General features: G+C 43.9%; 1 protein-coding gene across 2 annotated transcripts in view; it reads left to right on the top strand.

Moving 5' to 3' along the window:
- STXBP1 (syntaxin binding protein 1) overlaps positions 1–22,881 on the top strand; it is a 229,160-nt gene that overhangs the window by 161,659 nt on the left and 44,620 nt on the right. For both annotated transcript variants that reach the window (XM_078642001.1, XM_078642002.1), the window contains exons 6-11: positions 4,224–4,327; positions 7,907–8,055; positions 8,418–8,502; positions 11,067–11,197; positions 19,339–19,446; positions 21,519–21,579. In XM_078642001.1, coding sequence (XP_078498127.1) covers positions 4,224–4,327; positions 7,907–8,055; positions 8,418–8,502; positions 11,067–11,197; positions 19,339–19,446; positions 21,519–21,579 — 638 coding nt within the window. The remainder of the gene's footprint in view (positions 1–4,223; positions 4,328–7,906; positions 8,056–8,417; positions 8,503–11,066; positions 11,198–19,338; positions 19,447–21,518; positions 21,580–22,881) is intronic.

Genomic DNA, 22,881 nt, shown 5'->3' with positions numbered 1-22,881 from the left:
CACTTAGCAATAGGGGAGAACAAGAGTCAATAATTCATTATGCTCAATTTTATGGTTAGAAATTGGGAATGAAAATAGCATATCCAATAAATAACACATCCAGGTGCACAATTAACACCTGGAATTGTGCAGACTTTGGAAGGAACCCCTTAGACTATAGAGTAATCTCGGAGTCCTCACAAGTGTCATGCACTACCTGTCTATCCCATCTCTACTTCGGGGTTCTCACCCAAATGCACGTGGTCCGCCAGTTCCTGATTTACGTTGGATTGTGGCCTGCAGAGGGTCATTGATTGTAGATGGTTGTGTGCTGGAACAACCGCAGTTTACCCCACATTATTTTAGCACGCATATGCTTTTACTATATATATATATATATATATATTCACTGAAAAAACCATAGGTTATAGACCATATATCGTTAGAAATTAGCATTTAAAAAACCTTATTTTACCCACACAAAACCATTGAAATTCCATATATAGTTAGTTGCACTAACTATATATCGCGCACCCGCAATCCACTGCTGATGATGTCACATATTACATCATTCATGACATGGTCAGTGACATCACTGATGACATCACTGATGACATCTCAAATGGCATCACTGATGACATCACTGATGACATCTCATTTAACATCAATGATCACATCACTGATGATATCATTCATGTGACAATACAATGCATCTCCTCACACTTTAATATAACCTCTGTTACACCCAGTGTTAAATACAGAGTATAATTTTTGAAACCATTGATACACCAATACTAATTACTACATACGTACTCACTGATTCCTACTTCTACACACACATTCACTCATTCACCCATACAATCATTCATACATACAATGACTCATCTTTACAACACTATCATATGCACTCATACACCTATACAGACACTCACACTCTGCCACTCATCCATGGAGTTACTCACACACCTAGTCAGTCCTGTAAAGAATCAATCACACTTCCATTTTATAATCTATACAGTTAAACATAGAGCACATAACATTTTCAAACATATACTAACACATACTTACTCTCTTATACAATCATTGATACAAGTACACATTGATCTGCACAGAGTCACACACCTCCCAGCCAGCCACACACACACTCAGTCTCCCATACAAATAATTGGGCAACCAATCAATAACCCATATAGTTACTCATATAGCTACTGATCAACACATGCAGCAGTTTACAGAACAACAGAAATAATGATGCACAAATTAAGACAGTTTAGTCACTAACCCATGCACTTAGTGAGACACATTTAATCACTCACTCATACAGTCAGTCATGCACCTACTAAATCCTTCGTCCAGACACTTCTACATCTACTCATTCTTCAATATGTAAGACATATTTAAACTTTACAGAAACACACAGTCACTGGATGATGTCATCAGTGATGTCATTTGAGATGTCATCAGTGATGTCATCAGTGATGTCACTGACCATGTCATGAATGATGTAATATGTGACATCATCAGCAGTGGATTGCGGGTGCGCGATATATAGTTAGTGCAACTAACTATATATGGAATTTCAATGGTTTTGTGTGGGTAAAATAAGGTTTTTTTAAATGCTAATTCCTAACGATATATGGTCTATAACCTATGGTTTTTTCAGTGAATTTTCAAGGTTTTGTAAATGCTAATTCCTAACTATATATGGTCTATAACCTATGGTTTTTTCAGTGAATATATATATATATATATTTTCCCAAGAGTCTCCGAGCAAAGGAGCAATACACCCTACAGGGCGGCCTCAGAACATCAGGCACGGAGCAGCCTGACCTTTTCACATCCAACGAAGCACCAGAAGCACCACATGAGGCCCAATACCGGATTGGAAGGCATTTATTAACAAGCTCAGCAGCGCAAAATGTCTCCTTTCCTTACGCGTTTCGGCATCAGCCTTGCTCACAGGGTAAGAGTGTCATTTGCAAAGTGCTTAGAGCGCGCTTTTAAAATGTTCAAAGTCACGTGACAAGCATATAAAATACAAGACCCATAATGCATTGCACTGGTAGTCAAAAATCACATCACATCTTAATAGATCGTTTTTTCATTTTGTTCTTCAAGTGTCCATTTATATTCAGTGCAAGTTTCAATAATAGTGGGGTAATAACTCACATTGTCACGTCAGTATTTGTAAGTTTGCATAATGCTTACAATCCTTGATTGCTTGAAAAAATGCCTCCGCTCCGGCACGATCAGAGTGAGAGAGTCCCCCTCTCTCTGAATCCCTTCCTGCAGCCGCCGTATTCGAGCAGAATAGCTTTCCTTAATAAGGGTCACGGTGGCGAGTGGGTCTTGCTCCAGATTAAACATTTTCCCAAGAGTCTCCGAGCAAAGGAGCAATACACCCTACAGGGCGGCCTCAGAACATCAGGCACGGAGCAGCCTGACCTTTTCACATCCAACGAAGCACCAGAAGCACCACATGAGGCCCAATACCGGATTGGAAGGCATTTATTAACAAGCTCAGCAGCGCAAAATGTCTCCTTTCCTTACGCGTTTCGGCGTCAGCCTTGCTCACAGGGTAAGAGTGTCATTTGCAGAGTGCTTAGAGCGCGCTTTTAAAATGTTCAAAGTCACGTGACAAGCATATAAAATACAAGACCCATAATGCATTGCACTGGTAGTCAAAAATCACATCACATCTTAATAGATCGTTTTTTCATTTTGTTCTTCAAGTGTCCATTTATATTCAGTGCAAGTTTCAATAATAGTGGGGTAATAACTCACATTGTCACGTCAGTATTTGTAAGTTTTAAGAGTTACCACTTTATTCCAATCAAGATGGCTTCAGGTGTGCCATACCTTTGTAATAAGTAGGACTGTCAGCACTCTAGTTGTTCTTTAGAACACTCTGGGACATTCTGTCATTGGGCTATAGTTGGGCTACATCTGGCTGATATTTGGGCTACATTTGTTTTTTTTGTCTCTGGTGGCCATCTTTGGGCTACATTGGGCTACATTGGGCTACATTTGGGCTCCAACATATATATAGCCCAATGTAGCCCAATATATATTTTTCAAAGTTAATTTTCGTAAAAACCACTGGAGCCTATATCTTGAGACATAGCAAAGGCACATCGGGCTACCAGTCCCTACAATTTTGCCAAGTTTGGTGTAAATCCATTCAGCCGTTCAGGCTAAAAGTGAGGCCAACCGCCCTATGGAAAATTGCATGGGAAAAACACGTTTTGGGACCCCCCTTTTTTCTCGGCCCCCCCTTGACGAAACCCCCCCAAATTTTCAGGGGCTGCTCAGAAACAAAATGTTCCATTTTCCTGAACATTTCAGCCAATTCTGTCCTCAAACGCCATAGTTATTCGACATAGAATTTTCAAAAATCCCATAGGAAAAAAATCCTAACTATATATACCTACTGGCTATCGCCAGTAGGTAATATATATATATATATATATATATATATATATATATATATATATATATATATATATATATATATATATACATCTATACATCTTTTTCTATTCTCCTGTTTTGAATATCAGCTTTATTCTGCAACACCTCAACTAGGCTAGTCCCAGTATGGAGTTTCCTTAATCCTTAGTAAGAACTACTATAACCTTAGCAATTATGCCTGATTGGCTCTTAAATTATCATAGCCCAGGGCATCAGATTATATATATAATATTTATATTTATATATATATATATATATATATATATATATATATATATATATATATATATATATATATATATAATTATTATTTCTTTGGGGCGAGACCACCCAAACCCCCATACTTACCTTAAATGGGTGGTAAAGGCGTATACGTGGTAAAAAGGCATGTGGCAATAAATGCGTGGTAAAGGCACTGCGATATGAAAATTGCGTTGTAAAGACAGTTTCACATTGTGGAGAGAATGTTGCTCGGCATAAGGTCAGTTTGAAAGCACAGGCATGCATTCATTGCCTGCAGGCGTACAATTCTGTTCCTGCGTTATGTGCATACCTGTATTATGCCCCATGTTATGTCTTGTCAGGCAGTAGCCACTCTCACATTAATTTCCTGCGCCCTATTTTCTCCTTTGCTCATGTTTTTGTTTTGAAGCCGAGCTCTAGGTACCGAAACCAACAGTCCATTTTTAATGAATTTTCAACTTCTGCATTACATCGATCTGCTGTTACTGGGAGCACTTCCTCACAATGATCTCTTTTCTCCCTGAACACAGCCTGCCCCGATGCCCTCTTTAATGAACTTGTGAAGTCCAGAGCCTCCAAACTCATCAAGACTCTCACAGAGATCAACATTGCATTCCTGCCCTATGAATCCCAGGTGAGTCCAAAGGGTCTGTTAACCTCTGCTAGAAATGGCAGGTGCAGGCAACAACTATACATGCTCCATATATAGAATCTCAGGTGAGTCTGAAGGCCCTGTCAACCTCTGCTAGAGATGAAAGGTGCAGGCAACAACTTTACATGCTCCATATATAGAATCTCAGGTGAGTATGATGGCTCTGTCAACCTCTGCTAGAGATGAAAGGTGCAGGCAACAACTTTACATGCTCCATATATAGAATCTCAAGTGAGTCCGAAGGCCCTGTGAACCTCTCCTAGAAATGAAATGTGCAGGCAACAACTTTACATGCTTCATATATAGAATCTAAGGTGAGTCTGATGACTCTGTCAACCTCTGCTAGAGATGGCAGGTGCAGGCAACAACTTTACATGCTCCATATATAGAATCTCAGGTGAGTATGATGGCTCTGTCAACCTCTGCTAGAGATGAAAGGTGCAGGCAACAACTTTACATGCTCCATATATAGAATCTCAGGTGAGTCCGAAGGCCCTGTGAACCTCTGCTAGAAATGAAAGGTGCAGGCAACAACTTTACATGCTCCATATATAGAATCTCAGGTGAGTCAGAAGGCCCTGTGAACCTCTGCTAGAAAGGAAAGGTGCAGGCAAAAACTTTACATTCTTCATATATAGAATCTCAGGTGAGTCCGATGGCTCTGTCAACCTCTGCTAGAAAGGAAAGGTTCAGGCAACAACATTACATGCTTTATATATAGAATCTCAGGTGAGTCTGATGGCTCTGTCAACCTCTGCTAGAAAAGAAAGGTGCAGGCAACAACATTACATGCTTCATATATAGAATCTCAGGTGAGTCCGAAGGCCCTGTGAACCTCTGCTAGAAAAGAAAGGTGCAGGCAACAACATTACATGCTTCATATATAGAATCTCAGGTGAGTCCGAAGGCCCTGTGAACCTCTGCTAGAAAAGAAAGGTGCAGGCAACAACATTACATGCTTCATATATAGAATCTCAGGTGAGTCTGATGGCTCTGTCAACCTCTGCTAGAAAGGAAAGGTGCAGGCAACAACATTACATGCTTTATATATAGAATCTCAGGTGAGTCTGATGGCTCTGTCAACCTCTGCTAGAGATGGCAGGTGCCGGCAACAACTTTACATACTTCATATATAGAATCTCAGGTGAGTCCGAAGGCCCTGTGAACCTCTGCTAGAGATGAAAGGTGCAAGCAACAACATTACATGCTTCATATATAGAATCTCAGGTGAGTCCGAAGGCCCTGTGAACCTCTGCTAGAAAAGAAAGGTGCAGGCAACAACATAACATGCTTCATATATAGAATCTCAGGTGAGTCCGAAGGCCCTGTGAACCTCTGCTAGAAAAGAAAGGTGCAGGCAACAACATTACATGCTTCATATATAGAATCTCAGGTGAGTCTGATGGCTCTGTCAACCTCTGCTAGAAAGGAAAGGTGCAGGCAACAACATTACATGCTTTATATATAGAATCTCAGGTGAGTCTGATGGCTCTGTCAACCTCTGCTAGAGATGGCAGGTGCCGGCAACAACTTTACATACTTCATATATAGAATCTCAGGTGAGTCTGAAGGCCCTGTGAACCTCTGCTAGAGATGAAAGGTGCAGGCACCAACATTACATGCTTCATATATAGAATCGCAGGTGAGTCCGAAGGCCCTGTGAACCTCTGCTAGAAATGAAAGGTGCAGGCAACAACATTACATGCTTCATATATAGAATCTCAGGTGAGTCTGATGGCTCTGTCAACCTCTGCTAGAAATGAAAGGTGCAGGCAACAACATTACATGCTTCATATATAGAATCTCAGGTGAGTCTGATGGCTCTGTCAACCTCTGCTAGAGATGGCAGGTGCCGGCAACAACTTTACATACTTCATATATAGAATCTCAGGTGAGTCGAAGGCTATGTAATTATCTGCTAGAAATGGCAGGTGCAGAGAATGACTTTACATGCCCAAGTTAGTTTGAATCTCTGCCTCCCCAAATAATCTCAGACGAGGGCACAATATTACATACATGGTTTACGAATCATATGTGAGTCGGTTTTATTACACACCTTAAATACTAATGTCCCGGGGCGTTACGTCACCACTACATATTGCTTTATAGATTGCACTCCTGGCAAATACCACACACATACATTAGCCCTATGAATCCCATGGTGTGTAACAGCAACACTGTGCACTCTTACCATCTCAAACAATCCAGTTGAGTACAAGAACACTGCACAACTATACTGCGAATGCTGAGGACAGATGCAAGTCACTGCAATTCGGATCTCTGTATCCATAGCAACTGCCAGTACAGTGCACTTGCTCATGAGTCACAGGCAAGGGCAAATACACTACACACTGTCCTGTACACTCCAGGTGAGAGCCATGTTAGTGCATGCCTGGAGTGCTACACCTCTGCACACATGTCTCATGACTGCCAGGTGAGTGAGTGACACAAAGATGTAATTTAGTCTTATGAATCTCCAAAGTCACTGTCAAAACACTGCACACCTGGCTCACGAAACAGGCTGTTAAACCTGTACGATGAGCACCAGGATACTGCGCGTATGTCTCTTGAATCCTAGCTGCTTGCCTCTGGATTGCACGTATGCCCTTTGTATCGCTAGGAGAACGTCTATACCCTACAGTGTGCACATGTCCTATGAGTCCCTGCTGAGTCTCAGGACCTTGACCATCTCTTAGGCAAGTCCCAGAAAGATCTCAGAATACTGCAGTTAGGGCATTAACATGTTTCTGCTCCCCCAGCACTCAGCAATGTCAGCAGTACATTTTCCCAAGATAGCACCATCCACGGAGTGCGGTAAGCGGTATTAAATATGACATATAGTAGAATGATCTCATAAAATGCCTCCCAAGCAGTTCACCAAAACACCCTAATCCATAAAGATTCACTTAGTTCTTTCTTCCCATTAGTGTTTAAGATATATGTCAGTATGGGTGTGTTTGTTTTTAGTAAGGTGATGCCATGTATATGTGAGGATCTCCTTAATGGAAGGTTGTGATAAGCTGTTTTGCGTATTGCACTTTAGAATCCTGATTCGGGTAACATGTATTGTTATTAGTTAAACACATAATGCACCTCATAATGCTGATTGGGTCAGAATTAACTGTTTTTCTGTTTGTCAAATTTTTCTTATTATTTTTAATGAAATGTTTAATTAAATATATGTGGAACTTTGGGTGGTGGATTGTATTGGGTCAGGGTAGGGAGAAATGTTTATATAGTTGTAATTGTATAATTTATAAGTAGGCGTGGCTGAATGTTGCAACCCTGCATTGTTGTTTTAGGGTACTAAAATTGCCGATTTTAGGAATCCGAAATGTGTGCAATATTCCTATAAGAATAGATGTCTTGGAAATAAAGTATTCCTGTGAATCACCCTAATCCACTCGCACGCAAAGTGTCTCCCAAATTTATAACAAAGCCCATCCAAAGTATATCATGAAAGAACCTCAATTATTTTAAAAATATCACCAGAAGTTGACAGCGAATATACTGGAAACAATTTCTCTATGTCTCTCTACTTCTATCTCTCTTTCCTTCCAGGTCTACTCTTTAGACTACCCAGACTCCTTCCAAAGCTTCTACAGCCCACATAAGGCGCAGATGAAGAACCCCATTCTGGAGCGCCTGGCAGAGCAGATTGCCACTCTCTGCGCTACCCTGAAGGAATACCCAGCTGTCAGATACAGAGGGTGAGTGCAGCATGGCAAGGGAAAGAAGTGGGAAACAGGAAAATGAGTGTCAAATACCTGCTGAGTACATGTAGTTTTACCCTGTAAACTCTCTGAGGTAGTAACCGACTGTATGGTGCACTGTATAAAAAAACTTAATATAAATTAATACAAAATAAAAAAAATAGTAATAGAACACAAACAGCCTTATTCTGAGTGATGCGACATAATTCACACTGAGTACCGCTTTTGGAATTATAGGTTCTGTAAAAAATTGGATGTGAACCTGTAATTTTGGCATGAAAAATGTTTCTAGATCTTGCGACTTGAGGAAATATGGTTGGACATGTCTTTGTTCATCTTGCTGAATTTTCCGTTTCCAGAGATTACAAGGACAATGCTATGCTGGCCCAGCTAATCCAGGACAAGCTTGATGCCTACAAGGCGGATGACCCCACCATGGGAGAGGTGAGATTTGGACCATGGATGCAAGAGTGCAGTAAAGTTTTGTACAAAATATATGATCCTGTCCATGGACTCTGGATGTTCACTCCTGAAACTGTTATGCTGGCAGTATGCCTTGATGAGCCAGGATGTTTTATGTAAATGCACATGAAAATGGTTGATGGGTGTAAACAATGTGATCTGTACACTTGATCCATGCACAAGATGTGTTAATTGAATTCCACGGATAGAACACAACACTTAGATTTCTCGGGGAGTGGTGGGGCAGGCATTAATTAGATACCACCAAAGTCTTCCCATGTGATTTGGCACTAACTAGCATGTATGGCTCAAAAAGGCTTTTATATGCTTGTCGTTTGTGATTTAATCTCCTAAACTGTGGAACCAATAGCATGCCTTCCTGAGCTAAACCCTCGCACCTGTGCTCTGTTTTGGTCTGTCCATCAAACATTTGAATCCTGGCAGGATGGCTGAACCTTCAACCTTTTACATTTGATAATCTGAGTATCATTGAAAGAGTAACCTTAATACCTGTTACTTACAGTGATATGAAACAGCACATCTAACATCAACTACTGGACAACACCCAATTTGGTTTCCGCAAGTTCCACGGAACCGAAACTGCCTTAATAAAAGCTACAGAGGACATAAGAGTGATCCGGGACCAGGGAGGTACAGCAATACTCGTACTGCTCGATCTGTCGGCAGCCTTCGACACGGTCGACCACAAGATCCTGGTCGACCGTGCCGAAAACCTGGGCATCCGCCACATGGCTAGAAATCTGCTTTCCTCCTTCCTGGCCGGTAGATCACAGGTGGTCACACTGGGGCCCTTCCAATCGCACAAGCTGTCACTACCGTGTGGGGTTCCCCAAGGCTCATCCCTCAGTCCGACACTATTCAATATCTACGTGTCGGACCTGGCCTCTGTCATCAAGGCCTATGGGATGAGCCTTACCTCATACGCGGATGACACCCAGCTTGTGTTGGCCATCAACGGGAATGGAGACAAGGTAGCTGAAAACTTCCAAGAGGGCATGCGGGCGATCGGTGGGTGGATGGCCTCTAACTGCCTAAAGTTAAATGCTGAAAAAATGGAGGTCGTCATATTTGGACATCTCTCCCCCGGATGGTCAAACACCTGGTGGCCCCCTACGCACGGAACACCACCTACACCAGCCATCACCGTCAGAAATCTGGGGGTGATTTTTGACGATAAATTAAATTTCATGGCCCACTCAAATAAAATAGCAGCAACACCCCATCACAAACTCAGGCTGATCAAGAAAATCATGCCGTTTCTACCAACCTCAGCAGGTAAGACGCTGGTAAGCGCCCTCGTGCTGTCATCTCTTGACTACTGTAACGGCTTATTCATCAACGCCCAAGCAAGAGTGACCAACAAAATGCAGACCATCCAGAATGCTGCAGCCCGTCTCCTGTCTGGAATCCCAAAGTTCTCACCAATCTCTGAGACTATAAGGGACCTGCATTGGCTCAAGATTCGAAACAGGATCAAGTTTAAAGCGCTGTGCATACTCTATAAAGCATTGCACAACTGTGGTCCACATTTCCTGAAATCCCATCTCAGATACCAGTCCTCCATAAGATCGCTCCGATCTAACAACCTTAAAATCCTACAAATACCACGAACAAAAACAGTTAACTGGGGCGATAGACGCTTCCTTGTGGCAGCTCCCAGGTTATGGAATTCCCTGCCAGCTTCCATCAAAGACAGCCCATCCCTGATGCATTTCTGCAGAAAGATAAAGACCTGGCTGTTTGATCAAGAATAGTTACCGGCCTAACCTCGGGAATACATTCAAAGTTTCTAGCGCCGAGACGCCTATGGGCAATTGTACGCGCTGTATAAATCTCAAAAATTAATAAATAAATAAATAAATAAATAAGATAGTGGGGTCTAGAGAAAAAAAATTCTCCTCCTTGATGTCCTACAGCCTTCATCTCATTCTCCTGCCATCTGCCATGCTGCATGTCATCTACCAGTGCTGCTCCTCCCAGTCGTAGGCTTCATTTAGAGGTAGGCGCTACCCCTGGCTTCCCCTTCGGTAGGCTTGGCATGACCCTTGCTACCTGTGGCCTCATTCATAATAATGACAGCTGGCAGCAACAGAAGGTAAACAAGGCACATGGAGCACAGTTTAATTTCTGTTTGCCTTTCCACTACCCTCTCAACAGTAATCAAGATGCTTCAACGTGCTAAGATTGGGATACGTGCTTGCTCCACTGATGTCATCAGAGGCCAACAGACATGTGATGCTACTTCTGCCATCCATGGCATTTTGGTAAACTCACATCCATACTCCCATCAATCTGGTTCTTCCAGTGTGCAGCTCAACATGAAGTATACAAAGATAAAGATGCACCTCCTCGATCCCAAAGAGAAGTTGACCTGGGCGGTTTGCAATGCTAACGTACAATAAGGCACATTGTTTTAAGTCTGCTTAACTTAGTTAGGTGGCCAAAATGACCAGGTAGGAGCAGTAAAGTTCAACAAGTCTTAAAGCTCAGCTGCATTACTGGGCGTTTTCTCCTTTGCTTCGCAGGGACCAGATAAGGCTCGTTCCCAGCTCCTGATTCTCGACCGTGGCTTTGACCCAAGCTCTCCCGTCCTGCATGAGCTGACCTTCCAGTCCATGAGCTATGACCTCCTGCCTGTTGAGAATGACGTGTACAAGTAAGTACAGGAAGACATCACTCTTGGTAAGGAGTCCAACAAAGTGGATGGGATGTGGTTGGCAGAGTGTGACAAAACCCGGTTGGGTGAGATTTTGGCAGGACATGTAGGCCATTATTCATAGGTAGATCAGGGGGGGTTGCTGAATAGTGATTGTATTGGCAGGTAATAAAGAAAATATCTAGTCAGGTGGTGGTGAATTACAATAACGTAAACACAATAATTTTCTTTTAAGTATTATTTTCTCTCGTACATTGGACTTCCTTTATATGTTGGCAGAGCAGAAGTCTCGCCATAACACAGCTGTGCTCTCACCACACCAGGCACGCAGTTACCTGCAATGTTGTGCGTGGGTGGTAAGCACTCGGTTTACATTGAAGGAGCCTGTAGCCTCAGCCAGTGTAAATCTCTGATCTGTCAGAATATCCACTTAGGGACCACAAGGTCACAGTAACAATCATCCCGCCCTCATGAGGGGCCTGCCAAAGAGACATGAGCATTTTAAACCTGAGCGCACAAAGCTCCCTGCTGCCACTCAGCATCAATGGCCCGCCCCGTCCTGACACTCAGGGGCCGATTATGATGGCGGACGGACCTGAGTCCGTCTGCCACCATAGAGTAGGAGGGACCGTCCGCAGGGGCAGCGGCGGTCCCTCCATGCAGATTAGGATGTGACCGCACATCCTCTATTTTTAACATTGCGGCGGGTGCAGCTTCAAGCTGCACCCACCGCAATGTTAAAAATGCATGCACGGCATTTGCGTGCACAAAGCGGCAGGCACCGCGCGGTGCCTGCCGCTTTGTTCACGCAAATGCAGGGGGGTACCGTAGGTACCCCCCATGTGCACCCCCCACACCCCCTTCACCCAGGGGGCCCGCAACGGGCCCCCGAAGTGAAGGTCTGTATGCTTTTCCACGGCGGAAAAGCCGCCGTGGAAAAGCATTCTTTCTACTCCATCATAATATGGCTGGCGGTGTCTGATAGACACCGCCAGCCATGTTAATGCTTTTCCGCTGCGGTCGGAAGGCGACCGCGGCGGAAAATCGGCGGACAGATTCCAAGACCCACCAGCCATCCTAATTTGGCGGTGGGTCTTTCAAGCATCCGCAGCGATTTTCCCGCATCCTCCGGGCCGGCGGTGGCTTCCGCCGGCCCGGAGGTTGCGGGAAATCCGCTATCCTAATGACCCCCTCAGTTCGGGGTAGGTCGGTATCTGAAAAATAAAATAGTAATAAATAAACTATGTTACCATTTTAGTTTTCAGCTCTGGTATGGGGCTTTTGTTTGTGGGGTGACGCTCCTCCGCTCTAATGGAGGAGCCGCCTCTGGTTGAATCTTTAGGCCTCTAGAGATTGCCCCATTGGCCCAGTAAATTTATGAAAGTTTCCTTACCTCTACTCTGCCTCATTGCTAAACTCCAGACAATTCCTTAATCGCCCCAACAAAGAGACACACCGAAAACCTTGCTATTCATTTGTTAGGTCTGGCCTCTTGCAAGCCTCAAGTTTTCCACAACAAATCCTACAAAATTATAAATATATAGAGGTTTTTTTCTCAACCTTCTTTGTTCATGGACTGCTCGAGTATCACTCAAATTATGCTGCCTCCCACCACAGAACACAGCATCGGAAAATGGGGCAGCTCACTTCAGCCACTGGGTACCATCACTTAGAGAAACTGTGTTTTGCCCATGCCCCATATTCCAACGCCCTTTAGAAATTTGAAGGCAACTATATTTACCAGTAACTGCTAGCACAAATGTATAGTACGGTGCTACTTTGATAACGATCAAGAATTTTATCACAAGCTGCAATATTGACTAGCCATAAACAAGTTTTGGCATTCTTGTTTATCCTCTTGAAAACAAGCACATATTATAAAAATAGCAAACATGTATATGCACATTTATATGTTGTAGCCATACCCCCTGTATTATGAGGGACATTTGAAGCAGTTGCATCAGACTCGAGAGGGTGACCTAGTAATGATTTTAGCCACTGCAGCATTGTGAAGACTTCAGGCAGTTGCTTCTGACTCGAAAGGAACATCTAGTAACATTGGGTACTACAGTTTTTATAAAATACTTTTTAAGCAGCCCCCTTTGACTTGAGAGGCACATCTAGTAAAGTCATGAAGGCCTGCAGCCTTTTAAAAACTTCAAGGTATTGTTTTTGACCTGAGAGGGACATAAAGTAATAATGTGAGGTATTGCAGCCATTCTTTGCCAGTGCTTGTTTCTAAGCTGGTCACACATCTGTCTCCTGTTTTACCTGGCCTAACCTAAGCTTTTTCTTGCACCAGTTACCCATGAAGTCTCTTATTTTTGCACCCTGTTCTCCCACCGCCAGTCACTTTACCTACCAGGAATGGTTTATTTCTTTATGATTTGTGAAGCCGCTTCAATAACTGCTGGACGCAGCTGGCATATAGAAAACGTAAGAATAAAATAAATAAATAATGACAAGCAGGTGAAAACATATGTGGATGAGTAACTTGTTGTGTCAGTAGGAGGTGGGTGGCTAAACAAGTGGGTAGATAAACAGACACAAGAACACAGCAACAGGCACAGCTTTGCGCATGACTCATTGTTGAAACAGATGCATGTTTGATGTGGATTTCAGAGGATGAAGTAATGTGATGGAGTTTGAAAAATGGTCTCTAGCAAGGCCAAATATGACATAAAAAGTAGAAAAAATTTAGGAAGTAGGTCGAAAAACCTAAATGGCTGGAAATAATAGAAATGGAGATCTAGAGAATGGGAGGTCCATAAGTTAAAGAGGAGCGGAAGGAAGAGACCACTGTCGCGGGATACAGAGATGGTGGGTAGGTATGTGCTATGGGAAGAGAACTGAAAGAGTGTAAAGCTGGGGCATCCATAGTAGGAGAAACAAGAAGTACCGGGCTGTTCCTAAATGGAGTGAAGGTTGGATGTTGGTGACTACTTTATGTTGTAGATTGACGCGTGGGTATCCACTGTGTTGGATATAATGGCCTCACACACCCTTGCAGGTGTCATGCTTCATCATCGGCAATGCTCCTCGTTGGGTCGGCGGTGCAATACTCAATGGGCAACACCTCAAAGAGGGGCTCTTTGGCGGAGATCTTTTTCCAACTGCCGTATGGGTGAAGTGTGGGTGAGGGGCCAGTAGTGTGTAGACGTGGTGAAGAAGTTAAAATTGGAGTAAAGGGTGCCAGGATCAGGTTTATTCTAGCGGTCCCTTATTCCAAATTAAAATTGGAGAAATAGAATAGGCTCGTAGGGAATTAATGTCCCCTAGTGTGAGACTAGACTAAAGGGTGTATCAATCGGTCGACATGTTTCTCGCTATTCGTCCTCTGACAAGCGATTCCAAGAAAATAAACAAAAAGTTTTGTGATTTGTTAACTGTCTACATGGTGCCCTTACCTAGCTAGAAGACTTTTTCTAATCAGTGTCAAGGGTCAAAAGTAATACCTGTGTTGTGTTGCAATTGCCTATCTTGGTTGGGTGAGCCACAACAACAGCACCCGGCAGGTAGAGCTGCGGGTATAACCTCTCAGTTTTCAGGTTGTATTCTGCCGCGCTCCCTCTCGTAGACCTACCCCTCTCTGCCGGGACCGGGTAGTCCATAGTAGGACCAGGAGGATTGCTCCAGGGAAGATTTTTAGGATTCCCTCTGACTATGTAAATGATTTCACTTATATTCTTTACATGAAAAGGTATCTTATGTGAATAGCTGCAAAATCTGACATGGATTTGGACCCCCTAGATCAGTGCTTCCCAAACATTTTAGAACCACAACCTACTTTTTAATTCGACTATCTTTCACTACCACCTAGCTTTAATGGACATGAGGCGGGAGATTTTTTGTTGTAACTAAAACATTGTGTGGTAGCGCATTGTCATTTACAGATAGCACATTTTACATTGGAACTGTCACTAAATTTACAGACATACAATTTTACTGATGAACCTATATTTGCACAAATAATAACGTGTAGAAATTGTGTTTCAGTGAATATTTATTATTTGTGCATCACCGAGTAAAGTGTCTTGATTTGTTCTTGAAATCATTGTTTCTATCACACTTCAGAATTAAGAAAAATGTGCTTCATTTTTGCTTTCCTAAAGACTTAATGTGTACAGTTTATTTACAGGTATTTACATGTTGCTGTGTGTTACGAAAACAATTACACCCTACAGCCTTTTATTTCACATTTCATGTTCCTCAGCAACATTGTTACATAATTCACTTTACTTTTCTTTCTTTGACTGCAAAATGATAGAAGTTTGTAAACACAAGTCCTCATGATAAAACAAGCATTTACAATGCAATGGTCTCGGCATTATTAAAGGTAGAGCTATTGGCATTGCTCATGACATTTTTTTTCATTTGTTTTTAAAAACATAAATAAATGGTATTGTCATTTACAATGGCAATAGGTGAGCATTAGAGAGTAGTAGAGAGTATTCGCGGACACAGAGACGTGCACACACACACACACACAGACAGAGCCGCACATACACAGACAGAGCCGCGCACACACACACAGAGCTGCGCACACACACACACAGAGCCGCGCACACACACACACACAGAGACGCGTACACACACACACACACACACACAGACAGAGCAGCGCACACACACAGACAGAGCCGCGCGCACACACAGACAAAGCCGCGCGCACACACAGACAGAGCCGCGCGCACACACAGACAGAGCCGCGCGCACACACAGACAGAGCCGCGCGCACACACAGACAGAGCCGCGCGCACACACAGACAGAGCCGCGCGCACACACAGACAGAGCCGCGCGCACACATAGACAGAGCCGCGCGCACACACAGACAGAGCCGTGCACACACACAGACAGAGCCACGCGCACACACAGACAGAGCCGCGCGCACACACAGACAGAGCCGCGCGCACACACAGACAGAGCCGCGCGCACACACAGACAGAGCCACGCGCACATACAGACAGAGCCGCGCGCACACACAGTCAGAGCAGCGCGCACACACAGACAGAGCCGCGCGCACACACAGACAGAGCCGCGCGCACATACAGACAGAGCCGCGCGCACACACAGACAGAGCCGCGCGCACACACAGACAGAGCCGCGCGCACACATAGACAGAGCCGCGCGCACACACAGACAGAGCCGCGCACACACACCGACACAGCCATGCACACACACACACACACAGCCACCTACACACACACAGAGCCACCCACACATAGAGCCACCTACAAAAAAACTACACACACACACAGACAGAGCCACAGACACACACAGACAGATCCCAACACACAGACAGAGCCCAACACACAGACAGAGCCCAACACACAGACAGAGCCCAACACACAGACAGAGCCCTACACACAGACAGAGCCCAACACACAGACAGAGCCCAACACACAGACAGAGCCCAACACACAGACAGAGCCCAACACACACAGCCAAACACACACAGCCAAACACACACAGACACAGAGCCAAACACACACAGACACAGAGCCACACACACAGACACAGAGCCACACACACACACAGACAGAGCCACACACACACACACAGACAGAGCCACACACACACAGACAGAGCCACACACACACACACAGAGACACACACACACACAGCAAGAAAAACGGCACAATCAGGGGGCAGAAGGCACGAAAAGCGGCACAATCAGGGGGCAGAAGGCACGAGAAGCGGCACAATCAAGGGGCAGAAGGCAAGAAAAACGGCATAATCATGGGGCTGAAAGCACGTAAAGCAGCACAATTAGGGGGCAGAAGGCACGAAAAGCGGCACAATCAGGGGGCAGAAGGCACAAAAAACACAATCACTATCACATTCAGTTATCTATCCCCTGTGTACATTCTATACAGAAAACATTTTTTTTCCTTCCCTCCTTTCTTCCCAGCATTGGCAGAGCCCACGGGACTAGCTTTAAAACTGTAAACCAATTTTGTGCATATAACACATGTAAACTGCGTTTGTGAGGGGCAGTGTTTACATACGTTACCACACTAAACTCACACCCATTGGCGCTTCCAGTTGTATTACAACATTTACATAGCGCTTTGTGGCATGCCTACTTGTTTGTTTCAGAAAGCTTTCCCATTTTTAAGTCCGACATTGCCAACTACATGCCCTGTTATAATGAGGAATTAAACAGAAAATGGAAATTATAACCTTCCTTCCTCAAACCCAGGGAGGTCACCGTGTGGAATGTGCCATTTCTTTCCCCCAGCACTTCCCTGGGTGTGTATTGTGAGCAGGTACAGCGGCGTCTGTGTTGTTACTTAAATCAGAAAAGAGGCACCTGACAGGGTGTGCTCCGCTGCTGTTCCCCCCTGGCAGCCTTCGAAAGCATCGAATAGTTCTCTTTCTTAGGGAGAATGCCCCCGCCCCCTAAAGTACACGTTTTCCTAAAGTCCCTTGTCCTAGGAACACAATGCCGGGTGTGCAGGGGGTAGCGCCGTGGTGTGGAAGACGGCGGTGGCTAGTCAACTCCTTAACAACAAACACAAAACGAGAAAAACATAAAAGTAGGAACAAACACTCTGCAAGACTCTGGCTGCACAAGGGCATCGGCGCCCAGAACGCCCATGTTTGAGTAAGGAAAAGAAACGCTAAACCGCTTTTTCGGACTCCTTATTGCAATAACTCATTAAAGCCACAAAGCGCCTTGTGAGCATACAGCCCATGGAACAGCGCTATGCAGTCGGGGCCGAAGTCTCCCAAAATCCCAAGGCGTTAAGTCCCATCAACTTTACACCGAGGCGACCCTTCTCTGCCAGACGGGCCCCGCCGCCCCCTAGCATGGAGAGGGCACCTCTCGGCGCACTTCAAAGAGAGTGTTAGAAGCACTTACCTCTCAGGCAGAACATCCCGCACGGCTGCGTGGAGAGCGATGGAGACGAGCCACGAAAAGCGGCACAATCAGGGGGCAGAAGGCACTCACCGGTGAGACTGCGGGGCAGCACAGGGCTCTCCCTCACTCCTAGGAGCCCCGTGGGAGGCGCCGGCTGCGGGCTTCTTCTTTTCTCCTTCCCTCACCGGAGCGTGGGGTGGGCTCCCGTCCGCTTCCGGTTTTGTACAGAAGCACTTCCGGGTCATCGCAGGCAGCGCGGCGACCCGGGGGGGGGGGGGATGGGTGGGGGGTACTCGAGAACGACTTGCGGCAGCAATCCGGGGTAGGCTCCCGTTGAATTAAATAAATAAAATCGGCAGACAGAGCACACCGCAGTCTTCTGGCAGGCGGCGGCGGGGATGCAAGGGCCAGACGCGGTCAGGCAACAATGGCGGCCGTAAACATCCCAAAATTTCGAATTTGGGGGCGTGTTTAGGCGTTCTGAGTGACGGGTGACGTCACAGGGCGAAAGAACGCCAAAAACACGCCCCCGAATCCGAAAGAGACGGGGCTTTATTGGAGTGACTCCCTTCTCCTCCAATGGCTGGCCTCCGTTTAGGAAGCCAGCCAATGGAGGAGAATGGAGGAGAGAGGCGGGTTCAAGCCCCCATACTCCAAAACATTAAATCTCCTCCCGGAGACTGCGCAAGCGCAGCCTACGGTCCTCGACCTAAAAAGCAGCAGAAGACATAGCCTGCCATTTGACCTCTGTCTTTGAATTACAGCAAATGTGACAAGATAAATACAAAATTTAAAGGCATCTTTATTTATTGCTCGGATTTTCGGCCGTCGCCAGCACTACCTCGGTAGTGCTGCGCATGTCCGTTGGCCCTGCCCACTCGTTCAAACCGCCGTGGTTGAGTGGCTATGGCTATTAGAACATTCCGCCCCTAGAGGTCAGAATGTTCTAATTTGTAAAACAAAGGCGTCACGGAGCGGGGGGGGGGGTTGAAATCGCCTTAGGCTCTGTGTGGCCTGTGTTCACAGCAACAGCTGTGAACAAACATTGGAATGTTGATGCTCTGGACTTCTTCCAGCCATTAGAAGCCCGGAGCACTCCATTGCCTTCAATGGAGCCCTCACAATTCCAATATTCTAATAATCAATAGACTAGAAATTCTACGGTGGTGGCAGTGACGGACAGAGACAACATGGCGTACAGTGGGAGGAAAACGAAGAGGGAAGATTGTCCTCCAAAGGATCTATAACAGCTTTTCATTCTCTCTTTCTTCCCAGGTACGAGACGAGCGGCATTGGAGAACAGAGAGTAAAGGAGGTTTTACTGGATGAAGATGATGATCTCTGGGTGGCTTTACGCCACAAGCACATTGCAGAAGTGTCCCAGTGAGTTGTCCTCAAGCCCAGGTTTCCCAATGATTGGAACTCTACATCAAATATATTTAGAATAATCTGCTTATTTATTCCATTAAAGAGCAGCTGTGATGACATTGGGGGATCGCTCAAGGACCCTTTGGAATGGTGTTCCGTACTCATGGCTTTTCACTGATGCAATACTTATTGAATGACCTTTACTCATGCTTTTCTCTGATGTAATACTTATATGAATGGCCTTGTAGGTTGGAATTGAGATGTTTTATGGTGCCTCCAAGGCACTTAGTGAGGCTATAGAAGTTAAAGCTGATGCCTTGTTATCAGAGGAGAGTGAGTCAGTGCCGGACACAGCAACACAAAATTTGGAAAGCCAGTGTTTGACTGAAAGGATGCTGGAGGTTGGCTTGACACTTGCATTGTTGTATAGAGGTCATAGTTCAGTATCATGAAGCTGGTGGCATTTGGTGAGGACAGGTTTGTTAAGATAAGACTAATGGGGTTAGTGATACGCGTACCAGTGGCACATGATGTTAATAGGTTGGAAACAAGTAGTTTTGATGGCAGTTCATTTGGTGAATTAGGTTTCTGTGAAGCATTGATTTTAACCCAAATACTTTGTTCCCACCTCCCCATTTTTGTTTCTTACACTGTATGTTTTTTGGTTAGTATCCTCCCTTTGACAGGGAAAGCCCTTTAGCCTCCGCTGTCTTTCTACTATTAGGTATCACCCACCCCTTGCTTCCAAACCATTTACCGTTGGTCACCTTCAACCCCTTTGATTACTCTCCACTCATTGGTGCTGTCTGCCTGCTTCATGTCAGTCACTGATGTCTACCTCACTCTTACTGCATTTCCTCTGTGTGCTTCCCCTCAATGGAGATTTCAGTCATGGTGCAAAATTGTAATTTTCAGGGAGCTAATTAGAAGAGATCAAGTTTTTAAAGGCAGAATTGTCAGAATTGGACAGGAACATCCCATATTACTAATTCCAGGCATGGGGGCACACAAAGATGACAAGCAAACTTTTACATGAGGAAAATGTCTGAAATAGTAGAAGGTATTACTATTTTATACCTTGTGATGCGGGCCACCCTATATAACTTTTAATTTGCTTTATTGTACAGTACAATAAATAGAAGGTTAATATAAAAAGTAAATTACCAATGTTGCAGCATTGTTCACACCGTAGCCACCCTGACGCCACGTTTTTTAGCTTTTAATGAAAATAATATTTGTACATTCTAATGCATGTTAATCAGTGAAGCTAAGCTTTTTGTCAAATATGCAATTTGTTATTTGTCATCTTTTACTTTCATCAAAAAATATAAGGCCTGTGGTTGCAAACTAAGTTGGTTTGGGAGGTCAAGGGTATTTTAGTGTAGTGTGAGTTTGTTTTGGAAGTGTTCAGAACATGTTTATTTTGGTAGAAGGTGTGTTTTATTGTTGATGATGTGATCTTAGTTGAGAGGAGATAAGAAGAGAGGATCTTACCTAGAGAGCTATGTAAAAATAGAGAAACTATTACCAAGTTACCTGTTACTATTGAACCATTACCACAATTTATTTTATTATGTTTGTTGTCATTGCACCTTTTGTTTTCTCTTACTCCACGCTCCACCTATGTATTGCTACTTATCCCTTTCTCCCTTAAATAAAAGAAATCATGATTTTGCTTTCTCTGCATTATTTTCGTACTGATGGATTCCATGGTTATGGGTTAGAGATTTCCATATAGTACCATCCGGAATTCGCAAGGATGGAATAGGTTTTGTTCAGGGCATACATGGTTACTGGGCAATAATGGGTGAGGATGCAGGCATGTCTGACTGCTGAAGAAGAGAAGGATGGTGTATAGGGTTACATGGGTAGGGAGGGGTGGAGTTAGTGGTATTTGCTGCTGAGGAGATAGAGCCTGACATTGTTGATGGTGCAGATGGTTATTTGGGTGATGCCTAGGAAAAGACAGACTGTGTTGTTGGTAAGTTAAGTCTAGCTAGAGGTATGTGTGCAGGGTAATTGATGTGATGATGATGATGCTAGTGATAGATATGTTAACTCTTTCAATTTCTCTTTTTCTGCCACAGGGAGGTTACCCGATCCCTGAAGGATTTCTCTGCCAGCAAGAGGATGGCAACAGGAGATAAGGTAGTTACCTAGGTTTGCACTAATATTTCTTGGATGTCTTTCACAGATGGCTATCAAGATTGTGGAAAGCAACTATGTCTATTTAGCAAACACCTAGTCTGGATGGAATCTCTCCACGTCCAACAAAATATAGAGGCCCTTAAGAGACTGGCAGGTGGCCTGCAAGCCCACACACCCACTATTTCAATGAAGACTCTGACCTACTCTCCTCTGGCAGAGAACTGCCCATCCTAATCTGACATCCTTGCTGTCTGGCTAAATCTCACTGCCTCTTTATATACTTTTGCTATGCATTTGTATACCAAATCAATTCTAATTCAACTAGATATTAACTGTTTATTTTTTTAATTTTATTTTCATTGTGTATTAATTCAAAATATCTCAACATACAGTACCTCATTATCAATATATCAGCAGTTCATTTCTTATACAGCTTATATTCCATAAGTTGTGGACCATCTCCACATAGTTTCAACTCTCTAATCTTAGCCTTCACCAGGAGATCATAATTTGGTCTGGTTGTTAATGCTTTTCAAAGTTCATCCCAATAGATGTCTCTGTAAGTATATAGAATATAACAATAGATGCATTGACTCTCTGGTACATTATTATCTCCAGTATATTTAATTTTTATTTATTACTGGGGCTGTACAGATCCCCATATTAATCAAGGATACATCTAAATGTATACATTTCGAGTAGATAAAATAAAAAAGAGGACTGTTATTGGTATGAATTTGAATATAATGGATTAGAATGGTTTAAGAATATATATTAAAAATTGTCTCCTTGATTAATAGGGGGAATGCAGGCTGCATAAAGAGGAATCAGCAAATATATTTGTTGTACAATTGATGATCAAATAAGAGACCACATGAGTTTCAAATGTTTTCCAGCATGATTTATTAGACTAGGAGTGATGGTATTCTTGGGTAGGTGTTTTTATGCATTATTCCATTGTATTGATTTGACTATCGTGATATGTAAATTAAACATAACAATAAGAAAGATGGCAGGGGATTTTCTAGTGCTTAGCAGAGAATTATTGTGATTGTTTCCTCACCCTGAGTAGGATGGGACAACTTTCACTGCCAAGGGGGGCCTTTGGTGAAATGGCAGCCAAGTGAAGGGTTTCCACTGGTGTGGCCAGATGAGTCTGTGCCGGTGGAAACCCTGCAGTTCCCTTACTATTAAATGATGGCGTGGAGTTGTACATTTGTCCATCATTATTAGGTGCTCAAATTCCTACTTACATTGTATAAGGACCACTGTAGGTTTTAAATCCTTTTGCATTGGTTAGTC

Source organism: Lissotriton helveticus, chromosome 5_1 (assembly GCF_964261635.1).
Source record: "Lissotriton helveticus chromosome 5_1, aLisHel1.1, whole genome shotgun sequence".
Lineage (NCBI taxonomy): Eukaryota > Metazoa > Chordata > Amphibia > Caudata > Salamandridae > Lissotriton > Lissotriton helveticus.
This window is presented reverse-complemented; position numbering and strand designations above follow the sequence as displayed.